Source organism: Zophobas morio, unplaced genomic scaffold, assembly GCF_036711695.1.
Source record: "Zophobas morio isolate AGI-343-1 ecotype UQ-CSIRO unplaced genomic scaffold, CSIRO_AGI_Zmor_V1 ptg000030l, whole genome shotgun sequence".
Classification (NCBI taxonomy): Eukaryota; Metazoa; Arthropoda; class Insecta; order Coleoptera; family Tenebrionidae; genus Zophobas; species Zophobas morio.
In genome coordinates this window covers 2,056,575-2,071,735 of record NW_026972135.1, presented here as the reverse complement: position 1 = coordinate 2,071,735, position 15,161 = coordinate 2,056,575, and the positions used below count along the sequence as shown (strand labels likewise).

Sequence of the window (15,161 nt, the reverse complement as noted above, 5' to 3'; positions counted from 1 at the left end):
TATGAGATTGCTAAATTCCGAATGCTCTCTCTTATCTATTAGTAAGAAGCCGTTATTGTTCTTCGTTGTTTTTAAAAAGACATCTACTCAATGTCAGGTAAGTTGAAATTTCGTTACATCTGATAGTTATAATGAACTAAGAATTACCTTTTTTTACCAATTTTCGTCTTCTCCTTCTCATAGAAACTAGCTTAATTTGAGTAATCCTGGCTGCGACCGTAAGCGCAATTCATAAGCTTACTTAATCCTCTCGTCTCGGGTGGAGTGGAACTGCAGCTCTTTACGCATTTCGCTTGTCGTAGAAGCAATGTTGGAGTGGCAGCCAATGAGAACCTTAGCGTGATTGTGTAATTTAAATTTATTATCTGTTTTTTTTTTTGTCCAAAAGACAAAACCAGGAGTTATGACGAAAGATCAAATTGTTATCTATCATGACAAAAAAGAATCAAAAGACAAAACTGAACACCAGAGGCCACCAGGTACAGAGGCAGATGAGCCAACAGCTCGGGTAAATTTATTCCGGTTTCGATAAACCTCAATAATAATTATTTTCTTTTTTGTGCAGAAAAATCTCACGGAAACAGAAAATCAAAGTGAAGTTAGACAAGCGGAGGAACAAATTGAAAAACCGGGAAAAATTGTTACAGAGTTGATAAAGGGTACCGACGACCCATCAGACCCCGGTTGCTCATCAGAGGTAATTTTGAAAAAATATTCAAATAAATAAATTTCAAGAAACTATTTTTTGATAGAAGAGTCAAGCCAACATTTTCGGACCCAATCAACAAACTGAAGAAATTATAGAAGAAAGCGTCCACCAAACGACGAAACTCGAGAATGAAAAAGAAACAACAGAAAATTATTCTTGGGAAAAGGTAAGTTTAGACGATATAGTTGTGAACTTGTTTGTCTAACTCTCATTTAGACCTTCCGAAGACGACCAGGAACCCGCGACATGGGAAAACCATACGAAGACACGATAATCTCTAACATCATTCTAAACCTTCTGAACGACCACGAAACCCAAGACTTCCAAATTTCCTCAAACGCCGACAACTTCGGAGACTTCGACGACGTAGTGATCGAAACTAGAACCTCCCGGGGCTTCAAAACCCGAGCCGTGCAGCTAAAACACAGCGACCGGCGCCGCATAACCCTAAAACAACTGGCACGCAAAACCGGGGACTTCAGCCTAATCAAGTACTTCAACACCACCCGGAAAATCCAGCACAAAGCACACCGGTTTGTTTTGTTCACCACCCACGAGTTCCAACCAGAAAAACCTAAATTCAAACTCGAAGGAGAAAATTTTTTTCTGGAGGTTGTGAAAGTGGTGGTTGCTGACGAGAGTTTAAGAATGTCGGACAAAGAAAATTGCTGCTACATTTTTCGGATTGTGGAAGACGAGGAGAATGTTGGAAAAATCCAGGAATATGGGGCGTTTTTCGAGCAGTTTTGTCTTTATACTGACCAGGAGCGTTTGGAGACGCTTAGAGTGTCCACGGTGAATAAGTTCATGAGGATGTTTGGTGCCAAGGAGGAAACGTTTGAGAAGTACTTCAAGATCGTCTCGGAGTGGAGTCTGGAAGATGGGAATAAAGACAAGTTGGATAAAAATAGGATGCAACGGACTATTGCTTTAGGGATTTTGTCGCCCCAAATCGAGTGTTTGGTTTTTGGTCAGGTCACCGACAAAATGAGAGTCCTTCGGGATGCTATTTTTTCCTTTGATTTGACTTTGGTGCAAAAAAGTGGCGGTGAGGTAGTTAGACAGTTGTGGGGAGACGCGACTGACACTATAGATTTAGACGAATTAAATAAGCTGAGATCCACCTACGGTCTATCTTCCAACTACATCAACAAGCTAGAAGACATAGATGGAAAAATATTGGCACAATTGTTATGGTTGATGAATAAAACTCCCCTAATTGTCAACGAACATGTCAATATGTCAAGAGCCATTCGTCTGTGTTCTGATGCTAAATTCATTCTGCTTGGTGATGGAAAAAGAAAGATATGGATGAGATATTATACAGTGTTCCAGAGCCTGCTCAGTTTGAAGTTAAAGCCAGAATTGTATAACAAAGTGACGCAAAATTTTACCATTTCGTTGCAAGGCAAAGCAACACTAACTCTGGTGGAAGCTTTTGGAAGCAACGAAGATTTTTTGAGACATATAACCTTGAATAACCTCCTAGAAATGCTAGATGGACCACGCTTGATTGACGGTGACAAGGAAACTCTTCCCATTCCGTACATAGAACGAAGTTTGTCCCTAAACATCATCGACATCAAGTATTTAAATAACGTTAGCAACAACACTGTCATTATTCTCAATTGTGAAGATCATCCCGAGGAAGTGAAGCGACCCAGTAGTAAACATAGCTTGACAGAAATCGACGATTTTTTGGACAGTCCGAACCATCGAACCTTGTTGGTGCCCATTTTCGTCGTCAGCAAAAATAGATGTAGCCAGTCTGAGTTTGACAAAGTTTGCTCCGAAACACTCCAACCAAAAACAGTCCACTATTTTAAATTTCTTAGTAACAAGAATCTAGAATGGGTGCGAAGCAGAGGCGACATTAGTGACTTGCACAATTATAAATTGGGTGGTCATTCCAGAAACGAAACCGAATTTTGGTCGTTCGACTTCACCAAGACCATTAATTTAGTGATAGGCGATCCGGGAATGGGTAAAACTGAATTAACGAAAAGCTTGAAAAACAAGTGTCCTTGTGACTACTGGACGGTAATCGTCACCCCCCAAGAAGTCAATTTATTCTTCAAACAATCAAAAGACCGTAATTATCTAAACTCTTTCGAAACGTTTATTTTAGACGAAAAATATCACCATCTAGACCGGCTAGACAAAGCGTATTTCAGAATGTGTGTCAAGCAAAATCGTGTTTTCTACGTTTGGGACGCGCTTGATGAAATTTTGACCAAGTATTTAGACTCCGTTTCGACTTTGATTGTCCAGTTGTCGGACCAAGGTTTCACCCAGTGGGTCACCTGTAGACGACATCTGAAATCTTTTTTTGAAAAAAAGTTCCGCGTGCTCTCGGTGAGTATAAACCAGTTCAACGAACGCGAACAAGAAGATTATCTTCGGACGCGTCTTGATAACATGTCAGACGACGTAGAAGCAGCTATTGACAAAGTCAAGTCGAGTTTTGCTTTCATCAAACATGTAGATATTTTGGGAATCCCGCTCCAGATTTTCATGCTCACGGAAATAATTCGCCAAAATACGGAAAAATATCTAAAGTTGCTCGATAATTCGTTTCTTTTGACTGATCTATATCACTACTTTATTGACACTAAGTTTGAGCTTTTTTATCAGAATAAGTTATCGATTGATGTTCAAGAACCCAATCTAAAGCGCCTCGTCGACAGAGATAAGAAAACATTGTTAGCGTATTGTGAAAAGTTGGCACTTGGTGCGATATTTCCGGAAGGTGCAGATGTCAACAATCTAGAGGATGTAGATAACGTTTTTCATGATTGTGCCTCCATTGGTATTATAATGGGTTTAGTAAACAACACTCCCCAGTTTTTACACGCTTCTTTCGCCGAATATTTGGTTGCGGTTTACTTTTCCAAAAATTTTGAGATCATACCAAGGGATAATTTTTTTGATCAGAAGTACAACAACGTCCGATTTTTCTTCGATATGTTGCTAGCACGAAACTCTCCGGCTCATATTGCGGTCTTGTATAGAAACTGTGACGTTTTGAAACACTATGACGACGAAATGTTGAGACGGAAGGATGGGGGTGGGAGAAGCGCCTTGCATTTGGTTTGCTCGTGGGGCCAAAGACGGTCTCGTCTGGCGGTGACGAAGTCCAAGGTACCCAGAAATTGCTCTTATTTTATTTTTCTCTTGGTCAGAAAAATAGTTTTTTCGGAAAGCGTGACTAGTGAGAAGTTTGTTATTCAGGACTATGATACTTTAAGTGGGGAGATAGAGACAAGGGGGTATTTAGATGGGGTACTACATTTGATGAATAAGTGCGACGTTTTCGAACCGGATGGGCTACTTGGAATGACACCTTTGTGGTATTCTAGGATTAGCGAAAGTTTAGGTGTGGAATTAGAATTACTGAAGTTTCAAAAATTGAGGTTAGATCAACCTTACTCCGAATTCGATAGAATTAATATTTTGTATTACTCTGCTCTCTTTGGGTACGACGACGTGGTTAAAGTATTTAGCGACGAACAATTACCTACTTACGGCGAAGTCAATTTTGTTACGACAGATGACAATATTACACCTCTTATAATAGCGTGCTCTAACGGCTACAAAAAAATCGTCGACTATTTATTGATTTGTGGGGCCGAAATCAACCACGGTGATGATGACGGTCGGACACCACTTCATGCTTCTTCCGAAAACGGCCACCAAAAAACAGTCCACAGTTTAGTAAAATCCGGGGCCAAAATCAATTGTTCCGACAACCATGGTAGGACTCCTCTTCATGCAGCTTCTATCCAAGGTCACGAAAAAATCGTCGCCTACTTAGTAAAATCCGGGGCCGAAGTCAATCGTCCTGATAATGACGGTCGGACACCACTTCACGCTTCGTCCGAAAACGGCCACTTAAAAACCACCCTATATTTACTACAGTCCAACGCCAAAATCAACTTCCCCGACAATGACGGTTCCACTCCTCTCCACTCAGCTTCTGAAAACGGCCACCTGAAAATCGTTGAACTTCTTTTGAAATTCGGAGCTGAAATCGACCGTGCTGATAACGACGGTTGGACGCCGCTCTACGCGGCTGCCTACAACGGCTACAAGAAAACGGTCGAGTGTTTGGTTCGTTCCGGGGCGGAGATTAACCGCGCCGATTGTGGGCGGTCGCCGCTTTACGCGGCGTGTGAGAAGGGGCACGGGAAAACAGTCGAGTATTTGGTGAGATCGGGTGCCGAGTTCGATCGGGCGTTTACTTATGGATGTACGCCCCTTTTTGGGGCTGCGGCTAATGGGCATGCAGGAATCGTTAGGTTCTTGGTGGAGCTTGGGGCGGGGATTAACTGCGCCGATGATGGGGGGCGGACGCCGCTTTACGCGGCTGCGGAAAACGGACGCGGGAATGTCGTGGAGTACTTGGTGGAGTGCGGGGCGGAAGTCAATAGGGCTGATAATTATGGGTGGACGCCGCTGCGTGCGGCGTCTTTTAGGCAACATAAGGAAATAGAGGTGTTTTTGGAGGCGAGGGGTGCGAGGGTGTCGTTACAGTTGAACCATAAGTTAACAGATGAGTCATTCAATATTTCCATTGGTTAAAGTATTTTCTGGAATGATCTCAAAGGACGTGATAAGTTGGGTTTGCTTGTTGACAATAGACTGACGAAACGCTTCTGCTTCGACTTAATTATAACTAAGAAGTTTAGTTTTCATCAAACAAATTCAATTTCGTGTTTTGTGTTTCGGCTTTAAGTCATAGTTTGTAATTTGATTGTAACATAAATAAGATCATTGTGATAATTTCCGTCGGTTATCCTAAACCAGATCTAGAGCTCTTTGTGAGCTTTACAGGGTGTTCAAGAAATGAAGAACTGAAAAGGGAAATCAAGAGTTATTGTGAAAGTCCATCGCTCTATAAAACCATGTTTGTATTATTACTTCCCGAGCGTAAGCAAAGGAAGTATTGTAATCGAATCCGTCGGCCGACTCTCTACTTTTACGTTTTCTCGATCTTTCATGACCCCTAGAAGACGAAGAAATAGGTCTCCCATTTCCGTCTGTCTGTCCGTCTGTCCGTCTGTCCGTCTGTCCGTCCGTCTGTCCGTCTGTCCGTCTGCCGTCCCGGATTTTTATTAGACAGATAATCTCCGAAAGTACTCGACCGATTGTTGTGAAATTTTGTACTTATATTAAGAATATCATGTAGATGGTAAAACGCTAACCAAAATTTGTCTAGTCATCCCCACCACTAATACGATGACGTCACTTCAAAATTGTACATAGTAAATGGGTTTTCAATTGTATAAAATAACATAGTCCTACACATGTAGTTTACAACTCTGAATAGACTTTTCACCCGAAGCTTCCAGATTTTTGGAAAAAAAATCAAAATTATAAAACAACGTTTTGAAATTTAATTTTTAATCTGCTAACCAGAATGCTTTGAAATGTTGCAGATGTTTTAAGGCTATAAAGAGCATCATAAATATTTAGTCAAAAAATATTTGCTTATCCCCTCCAAAAACTTGATGACGTCAGCTCAAAAGTTTGTGGAATAAATCATATCTAAAATGTACAAAATATGATGAGTCTGTACTTGTGATCTATCACTCCATTCATATTTTTTGGATTTGCATATACAGGGTGATTCAAAAAAATTAATGAAAGCGTAAATTTATTTTACTGATTTACTCAGAAACTACAAAACCGAATGCTTTGAAATCTTGCAGATGTTTTAACGTTATAAAGAGCATAATAAATGTTTAGTCAAAATATATTTGCTTATCCCCTCCAAAAAATTAATGACGTCATCCCGAAAGTTTGCCGAATAAATCCTATCTAAACTGTAAAAATATGATGAGTCTGTACTTGTAATTTATCACTCCATTCATATTTTTTGGATTTGCATATACAGGGTGACTCAAAAAAATTAATGAATGCGTAAATTTACTTTATTGATTTACTCAGGAAATACAAAACCATATTCTTTGAAATCCACTGCGAAAAAAAAACATAATAGGCATGCAGTCGTCACGTTTCCGACAGCAAGGGAAGTACTGTCTAAACTCTTTAGACCAATTTTTTTAAGTGAAAATTTTCCAATGGTCCCCCCTTCTTCACTTTGCGGCCAAATTTTGACATTTTCGAAACTTAATTAAACACATTTTCTTGTAGATTTCGAGCTCTACAACTCACTTCCAGAATCGTTTCTTTGATAACTGCAACCGTTTTTCCGGAATCGGCCGTTGAAATATCGAGATTTTTAGAAATTTTCAAAAATTCGCATTTCCTGAAAATTTTCCAATTTCCCCTTCTTCGCTGTTCGGCCAAATTTTGACATATTTTCCGCAATAGTTATTAATAATAAAGTAGAAATTCGCTAAAACGCCGCACTTTTACGCCAAACCGACGCGATAATCTTGCCGCCATCCAACAGAAATTAATAGTGAACACAAAGAACCGCGACACGTGACCTTCGGACAGCTAGCTCAGGTGACAGTGACGTCATCGTACGTCACGATGAGATTGCAAGAATTATTTTTCATATTTTGGCCGGGAAAATGCACATTTTCGGGGATAAATTAACAATTTTTAAACAAATTGATTTGTTTTTAATAATTTCGGACTTGTAGGGCAACGAGTTTCGATTTAATTATCATATTTATTTATGCTTATCATATTTAAACATTATAAGTGATATTAATTATGTTTAAAATTTATAAATTAATATCGTGCAAATGTATAGCTTTGATCAACCAACTTCAATCGTTTCGAAAATTTTCCCAAAATTTAAACATTGTCGAGTGAACGAATCACGGAATCCGATAAATTAAAACTGAGGTCGTACTTACCCTGTTTTCAGTCCTTTTCGGAAAAATATCCATTTCGTTCGTGTTTACAGTACTAATACAACACATTTTCACTAATATTTATTAATAATAAATTAGAAATTCGTGAAAAGAGCCCTACTTTTAAGCCAAAACGGAGCTCCAGTGTTGTTGCTACCAGACCGGAATCAAAACTAAACACAGAGGACCGAAAAATGTGACCTTTTATCAGGTAGGTCACGTGACAGTGACGTCATCGTACGTCACGATGAGATTGCAAAAATTATTTTTCATATTTTCGCTCAGAAATTGTACATTTTCGGGGTTAATTTAACAACGTTTAAACAAACTAATTTGTTTTTGCTAACCTCGTGTTCTTAGGAAAATGGTTTTCAGTTTAATTATCACATATTAATAGTTATCATATTTAAACATTATGAATTATATTAATTACGTTTAAATTTTATTTAATTATATCGCGAAAATGTATAGCTTTGGCCCACCAACTTCACCGATACATCGCAGCATAGATCTTTTATCAATAGTGCCAACGCAATGTTACAAATCACTAACATTGCTGATTTAGTGATGACGCTTATCAAAGAAACGACTCCTATTAAAGGTAGAAGTTGCCGAGGAAAAAAAGGAAAATGAAGGAAAAATTTGTTAACAACTTGTCTTCACATTTGTCCTTATAAATAATAAATTAAATGTAATACATTTTTGTTTCCTTAAGAATACAAAGTTAACAAAGTTAGTTGAGTTACAAAAGTCTCTTTTGCTCCACGTTGGCCACCAACGAGCGATTTTCAAGATTTTTGTGAAACTTTGCTGGTTTTGAATTTGAATTTTCTGTCCTCGATAGTTGATGCTCAGCAAGAACCACGGGAAGGTCTGGAGCAGATCTCGCTAGGAAAGGAGAGGGCTAGGATTTGTTAATGAGGGATAGAACGTTATACAGTACAATACAAAAGAAATACAATACAGGTACCTACAATCTAACTACAATACAGAATACACTACAGATACAGATACAATTTAGATACAAAACAAATGCAAAGTTAGTACCCAATTCATCACCGGAAGAAATTGCACCAAAAATTGAGAATGTTGCAAAATGAAAACCCAAGCAAGCACACCGATGGAACTCGGAACGAAATCTATTGGTCGCAGTGCTCGTTCGTCCAAGGCAGGAATGCAGCCGCATAAATCCAAGGCCGACTGACCTCATCCTTATAGGATGATGCGACCCAGCGTCTAAGGGCCAACAGAACCCCCCCAGACCAAGAGCTCCTGACGACATGGAGAATTCAGACCTGGAACCAAAGGATGCGCTGTTGCAAAATGAAAACCCAAGCAAGCACACCGATGGAACTCGAAACGAAATCTATAGGTCGCAGCGCTCACACGCCCAAGGGAGAACGCAGCCGCATAGATACAGGGCCGACTGACCTCATCCCTTTGAGATGATGAACCTCATCCTTTTAGGATGATGACCCAGCGTCTAAGGGCCCAGAGAACCCCCCCAGGCCAAAGCGTCTGACGACATGGAGAATTCAGTCTCGGAACCAAAGAATGCACTGTTGCAAAATTAAAACCCAAGCAAATGCACCGTGAAAACAAAGCATTTGCACCACTGGAGCTAAATTGGCAAGACCCAAGTTAAGTTAGTAACACATACAATATACAGTACAAAATGGTTCAATTACAAAAGTTACAATATACAAATTTCTCCACGTTTGCCACCAAAGAGCGATGACTGTGCTCGCTCGTTGTTGTTGCCCAGCAAGAACCAAACAATACGAGGAGGTCTGGAGTGCGTCTTGCCATGAGAAAAACAATAAATTAGAAATTCGCGAACACGGGCTACTTTTAAGCCAAAACGGAGCTCCGAATGCTAAGATGTTGCTGCCACCAGACCGAAATCAAAACTAACCGAAAACCGCAATATTTGTTCAGGTAGCTCTCGTGACAGTGATGTCATCAAACATCACGATGAGATTGTAAACATTATTTTTCATATTTTGACCGGAACATTTTTAATATGTTCACGTTTGTAGGAAAACGGCTTTAATTATATTAATTAATACTTATCATATTTAAACAGTATATATAAATTAAAACTACAACCGTATTTACTCCGTTTTTGGGAATTTTTGGAAAAATGCACACTTTGTTTCGTGTTCACAGAGCTAATGCAGAACATTTTCATTAATATTTATTATCAATCAATTAGAAATTCGCGAAAACGTGGTAGTTTTACGCCAGAACGGGGCTCCGAATGCTCCGACGTTGCTGCCACCAGATCGAAATCAAAACTGAACACAACGGACCGAAGACCGTGCCTTTGCTCAAGTGGTCACGTGACAGTGACGTCATGGTGTGTCACCATGAGATTACTAAAATTATTTTTCATACTTTGCCCGGAAAATTGCAATTCAACAATGTTTAAACAAATTGAATTGTTTAAATATTATTTAATTGTGTCATGATAGTTTCTTAGCAGTGTTTGCACGAGTTGATTTCATTAATAATTGTAAATCTGTCATTTATCACCATGTGTTATTATACACAACGAATAATTTTAAAAATAAATAAATAAATAAATTCGCCACTTAGTTGCGAAATTGTTTTCTTACTTTCCTTATTCGGAACAGACGTCTTCACGTGGTGAACGTTCAACTCAGACTGCCCAAAGGTGGCCGCCGACCTGTATATATACCGGTTGGCTGACGCAACAAGACGTTCGCGAATGTTCGGGAAGCTATTCCTTTGTCTGAATATGTCGTGACGTCACGATTCGCGACGTCACAATATGAATCTTTAATTTATCAACGTATTATTAGCAACTGAAATGTTTATATAAATCTTTTTAAACATTGTTTGTTTATATTTGTTAATTTACAATGTACAGGCTAAAAAAATTGTTAAATACTGGTTGGCTGACACAACAACACGTTCGGGAATGTTCGAGAAGCTATTCCTTTGTTTGAATACGTCGTGACGTCAAGATTCCCGACGTCACAATTTAAATCTTTAATTTATCAATGTTTTATTGGCAACTAAAATGTTTACATAAATCTTTTTTGGCATTGTTTGTTTATATTTGTTAATTTACAATGTACAGGCTAAAAAATTGTTAAATACTGGTTGGCTGACACAACAACACGTTCGGGAATGTTCGAGAAGCTCTTCCTTTGTTTGAATATGTCGTGACGTCACGATTCGCGACGTCACAATATGAATCTTTAATTTATCAATGTATTATTGGCAACTAAACTATTCATAGAAATCTTTTTCTAGACATTGTTTATATTTGTCAATTTACAATGTATAGGCTAAAAAATTGGTCAAAGGCTATTTCGACAGAACTTCCCTCGCTTCTGAAATACAGCCCAACAAATACTGCTTTTCTGAAAAATTATACCCATAAAATTTGATTTTAAAAAAGCCTAATTTTGACAAATTACGCTAATAAAATAGATTCTAATAAAATAGAGGGTGGGCGGGCGGGGTTACTGTCTGTAAATAAAAGATTGTAGAAAAAAGTTAAACTTAACCCCACCCACCGTGTTCTTTCATTTTTACTTCCCGAGCGTAAGCAAAGGAAGTATTGTAATCGAGTCCGTCGGCCGACTCTCTACTTTTACGTTTTCTCGATCTTTCATGACCCCTAGAAGACGAAGAAATAGGTCTCCTAATTCCGTCTGTCTGTCCGTCTGTCCGTCCGTCTGTCCGTCCGTCTGTCCGTCCGTCTGTCCGTCCGTCTGTCCGTCCGTCTGTCCGTCTGTACATCTGTCCGTCTGTCCATCTGTCCGTCTGTAGGTCTGTCCGTCTGTCCGTCTGCCGTCCCGGATTTTTATTAGACAGATAATCTCCGAAAGTACTCGACCGATTGTTGTGAAATTTTGTACTTATATTAAGAATATCATGTAGACGGTAAAACGCTAACCAAAATTTGTCTAATGATCCCCACCACTAATGCGATGACGTCACTTCAAAATTGTACATAGTAAATGGGTTTTCAATTGTATAAAATAACATAGTCCTACACATGTAGTTTACAACAACAATCGACTTTTCACCCGAAACGTCCAGCTTTTTGGAAAAAAAAATCAAAATTATAAAACAACATTTTGAAATTTAATTTTTAATCTGCTAACCAGACTGCTTTGAAATGTTGCAGATGTTTTAAGGCTATAAAGAGCATCATAAATCTTTAGTCAAAAAATATTTGCTTATCCCCTCCAAAAACTTGATGACGTCAGCTCAAAAGTTTGTGGAATAAATCATATCTAAAATGCACAAAATATGATGTGTCTGTACTTGTGATCTATCACTCCAATCATATTTTTTGGATTTGCATATACAGGGTGACTCAAAAAAATTAATGAATGCGTAAATATATTTTATTGATTTAATCAGGAACTACAAAACGGAATGCTCTGACATCTTGCAGATGTTTTAAGGTTATAAAGAGCATAATAAATGTTTAGTCAAAATATATTTGCTTATCCCCTCCAAAAACTTGATGACGTCAGCTCGAAAATTTGCCGAATAAATCATATCTAAAATGTACAAAATATGATCAGTCTGTACTTGTGATCTATCACTCCATTCATATTTTTTGGATTTACATATACAGGGTGATTCAAAAAAAATAAATGAAAGCGTAAATTTATTTTACTGATTTACTCAGGAACTACAAAACCGAATGCTTCGAAATCTTGAAGATATTTTAAAATTATCATAAGCATGGTAAATTTTTGATCAAAATGTATTTGGTCGTCCCCCCTAAAAAATTTATGACGTCACCACAAAATTTTGCTGAATAAATCCTATCTAAAATGTACAAAATATGGTGAGTCTCTTCTTGTGATTTATCATTCCATTCGAATTTTTTCGATTTGCATATACAGGGTGACTCAAAAAAATTAATGAATGCGTAAATTTATTTTATTGATTTAATCAGGAACTACAAAACCGAATGCTTTGAAATCTTGCAGATGTTTTAAGGTTATAAAGAGCATACTAAATTTTTAGTCAAAATATATTTGGTTATCTTCTACAAAAAACTGATGACGTCAGCTCAAAAGTTTGCCGAATAAATCGTATCTAAAATGTACAAAATATGATGAGTCTGTACTTGTGATTTATCATTCCATTCATATTTTTGGATTTGCATATGCAGGGTGACTCAAAAAAATTAATGAAGGCGTGAATTTATTTTATCGATTTAATCAGGAATTACAAAACCGAATGCTTTGAAATCTTGGAAATATTTTAAAGTTATTATAAGCATGGTAAACTTTTGTTCAAAATGTATTTGTTCATCCCTCCTAAAAAAATTGATGACGTCACCCTTAAATTTTGCTGAATAAATCCTATCTAAAATGCAAAAACTATGATGAGTTTTTACTTGTGATTTATCATTCCATTCATATTTTTTAGATTTTCTTAAGAGGTGGTTCAAAAAAATTAATGAAGTCAATTTATTTTACTGATTGAATTAAAGGCAACACTTATTATTAGTATTACACCCCAATCAACCCAATTTGGTAGACACAAAATGTGTTAAAGGAAAAACTCAGTTGAAACATTAGGGTAGCAAGCTTATTTACATCGACTTTAACATTACAGACCTGCATTTGTTTTATGCGCTCACTTGGTTCCGCGAATGTGGAATAGACATGTTCATAATCAACCAATTGTGAATTTCACCGTCAAGAATTAAAATAAAACCCAATGTTTTATATAATAAGCGGAAGTCGAAGCAATAAAACCGATGGTCGTTTTGTTTACAGTTTCTCTGTTTGACTCTCACGTATGCTGTTACGCTTGTCATCTTAATTTAAAAATGTTTATACATAAACGATTTTCAGTTGCCCCTCATATTACTAGACAGCGGATTTCTGTCGGGCTACGTCACGATTATAGGGGGGGACGTGCTGGATCGCTGGGTGATAGATAATCACTGAATTTAATCGGTACTAATTCCATAAATATAATTAACGATTTATTAATCAAACGGCTAAGTAAATGAGAACGGGAATTAACAGCAGAGTGAATTCGCATCCCGTACGAGCCGTACCGAGTTTGGCCTTGCCTAGCCCTACAGAAATCCGCTGTCTAGATATTACACACCGGCGCCGTATACGTGAGTAAATTGTTTCGTTATTTTATTGATTATAAGAAATCAATATTCAAAACGACCCAATTCATTTTCCCGAAAATTTGGGAATACAATAATTTTATTCTTAGTATTACACTACATCTATCCCAACTGATATACGTGTCCTTGCAAAAATGTTGATGACGTCATCACAATTTTTTTTTAAATTCCCACTACAAAAATGTAATGAGAAAAAAAAACACAATAGGCATGCAGTCGTCAAGTTTCCGACAGCGAGGGAAGTACTGTCTAAACTCTTTAGACCAATTTTTTTTATCTTGAAATGAAGTTGTTTGAAGTTTGTTTCACTACCATGAATGAAAGCCCCAAGTATATTTTTACTTCCTGAGAGTAAGCTAATTTTACAATAATATATGCATATTTTTTAATTTTATAAAATAAGATACTCCTGTACCTTTGGTGTATGAATCCGTGTTGAGTTTTTACCCTAGACGTCTAGATTTTTTGAAAAGAATAATCAAAATTGCTTTGAAACTGAAAAACCGGATGCTCTGAAATCTTGGATACGTTTGAAAGTTGTCGTAATTGTGGTAAATCGTCAATCAATTATGTGGTTTATCATTAATCTCACAGTTTTTAGAATTACTTATTCAAGGTGGCTCAAAAAAAATTGAATGAGGCAATTTAATTTATTAATTAATTCAAGAACGACTCACTAAATTTTCCAGAAATTTTGCGAATATAATACTGTTATTCCTAGTATTACATTGCATCTATCCAAATTAATAGATGTCTGTGGGAAAATGTGGATGGCGTCAAAATTTTGTAATGGAAAAACTCACCCGATACAAATTTTTTATTTTAAATCTTACGATTTTTAGAAAAGTTCGGAGTTATTTACTTTGGACCAATTTTTTGATATCGAAATTTTTTTCAATTTCTCAATTTCTTGACTTCCAAATTTTTCAATATTCGCTTTCTTTAATTTTTCTAGTTGCAATTTTTTTTTATTTCTGTTTTCTCTTCTCGATTTTATATTACAATATTTTGTTTTTTCATTTCTTTTACTTTTCAATGTTTCTTTCGATTTTATAATTTTTCGTTTATTCAATTTTTCAAATACAATTTTAATTTTTGGATTTTGAATTTTTTATTTCTTCAGTTGGTCAAGTTCTTGATGACCCATTTTTAGATTTATCAATTTTCATCTTACACATTTTCGTTTTTCCATTTTTCATTCTTCAAAAATTGAAAAATCGCAAAACTGAAAAAACGAAAAATTGCAAAATGGGGAAAGTGGAAAATCGAAAAATTGCAGATCGAAGAACTGAAGAAACGAAAAGTTGAAACACTGAAAAACTAAAAATCTAGAAATTTAAAATAAAAAAAAAAAATTATAAAACCCAAATATTGTATAATCTAAAAATTATGTAATCGTTAAAATTGTACAATTGCAAAAATGTGATTTTGAGATTTTAAAGATCTAAAAATAGAATAATTGAAAAATCGA

At 36.8% G+C, this 15,161-nt stretch overlaps 1 protein-coding gene and 1 long non-coding RNA gene across 2 annotated transcripts; both read left to right on the top strand.

Moving 5' to 3' along the window:
- The first annotated feature begins 1 nt into the window (after position 1).
- On the top strand, positions 2-5,491 carry LOC135137901 (uncharacterized). The gene is made up of 5 exons (XM_064067674.1): positions 2-97; positions 389-508; positions 566-697; positions 753-875; positions 926-5,491. Exons 1-5 carry the CDS (start codon positions 2-4, stop codon positions 5,288-5,290), a joined length of 4,836 nt encoding a protein of 1,611 aa, XP_063923744.1. The 3' UTR covers positions 5,291-5,491.
- A 1,159-nt stretch (positions 5,492-6,650) lies between these two features.
- On the top strand, positions 6,651-10,136 carry LOC135137889 (uncharacterized). The gene is made up of 2 exons (XR_010281957.1): positions 6,651-8,505; positions 8,561-10,136. It is a non-coding gene; the product is annotated as an uncharacterized LOC135137889 (long non-coding RNA).
- The last annotated feature ends 5,025 nt before the right edge of the window (positions 10,137-15,161 follow it).

Excerpts from the sequence above, each read along its gene's own strand:
- LOC135137901 (XM_064067674.1), top strand. The coding sequence starts at position 2 with ATGAGATTGCTAAATTCCGAATGCTCTCTCTTATCTATTAGTAAGAAG. Across the intron at positions 509-565 it reads CAGATGAGCCAACAGCTCGG|AAAAATCTCACGGAAACAGA; the intron begins GTAAATTTATTC and ends TTTTTTGTGCAG. Across the intron at positions 876-925 it reads AAAATTATTCTTGGGAAAAG|ACCTTCCGAAGACGACCAGG; the intron begins GTAAGTTTAGAC and ends ACTCTCATTTAG.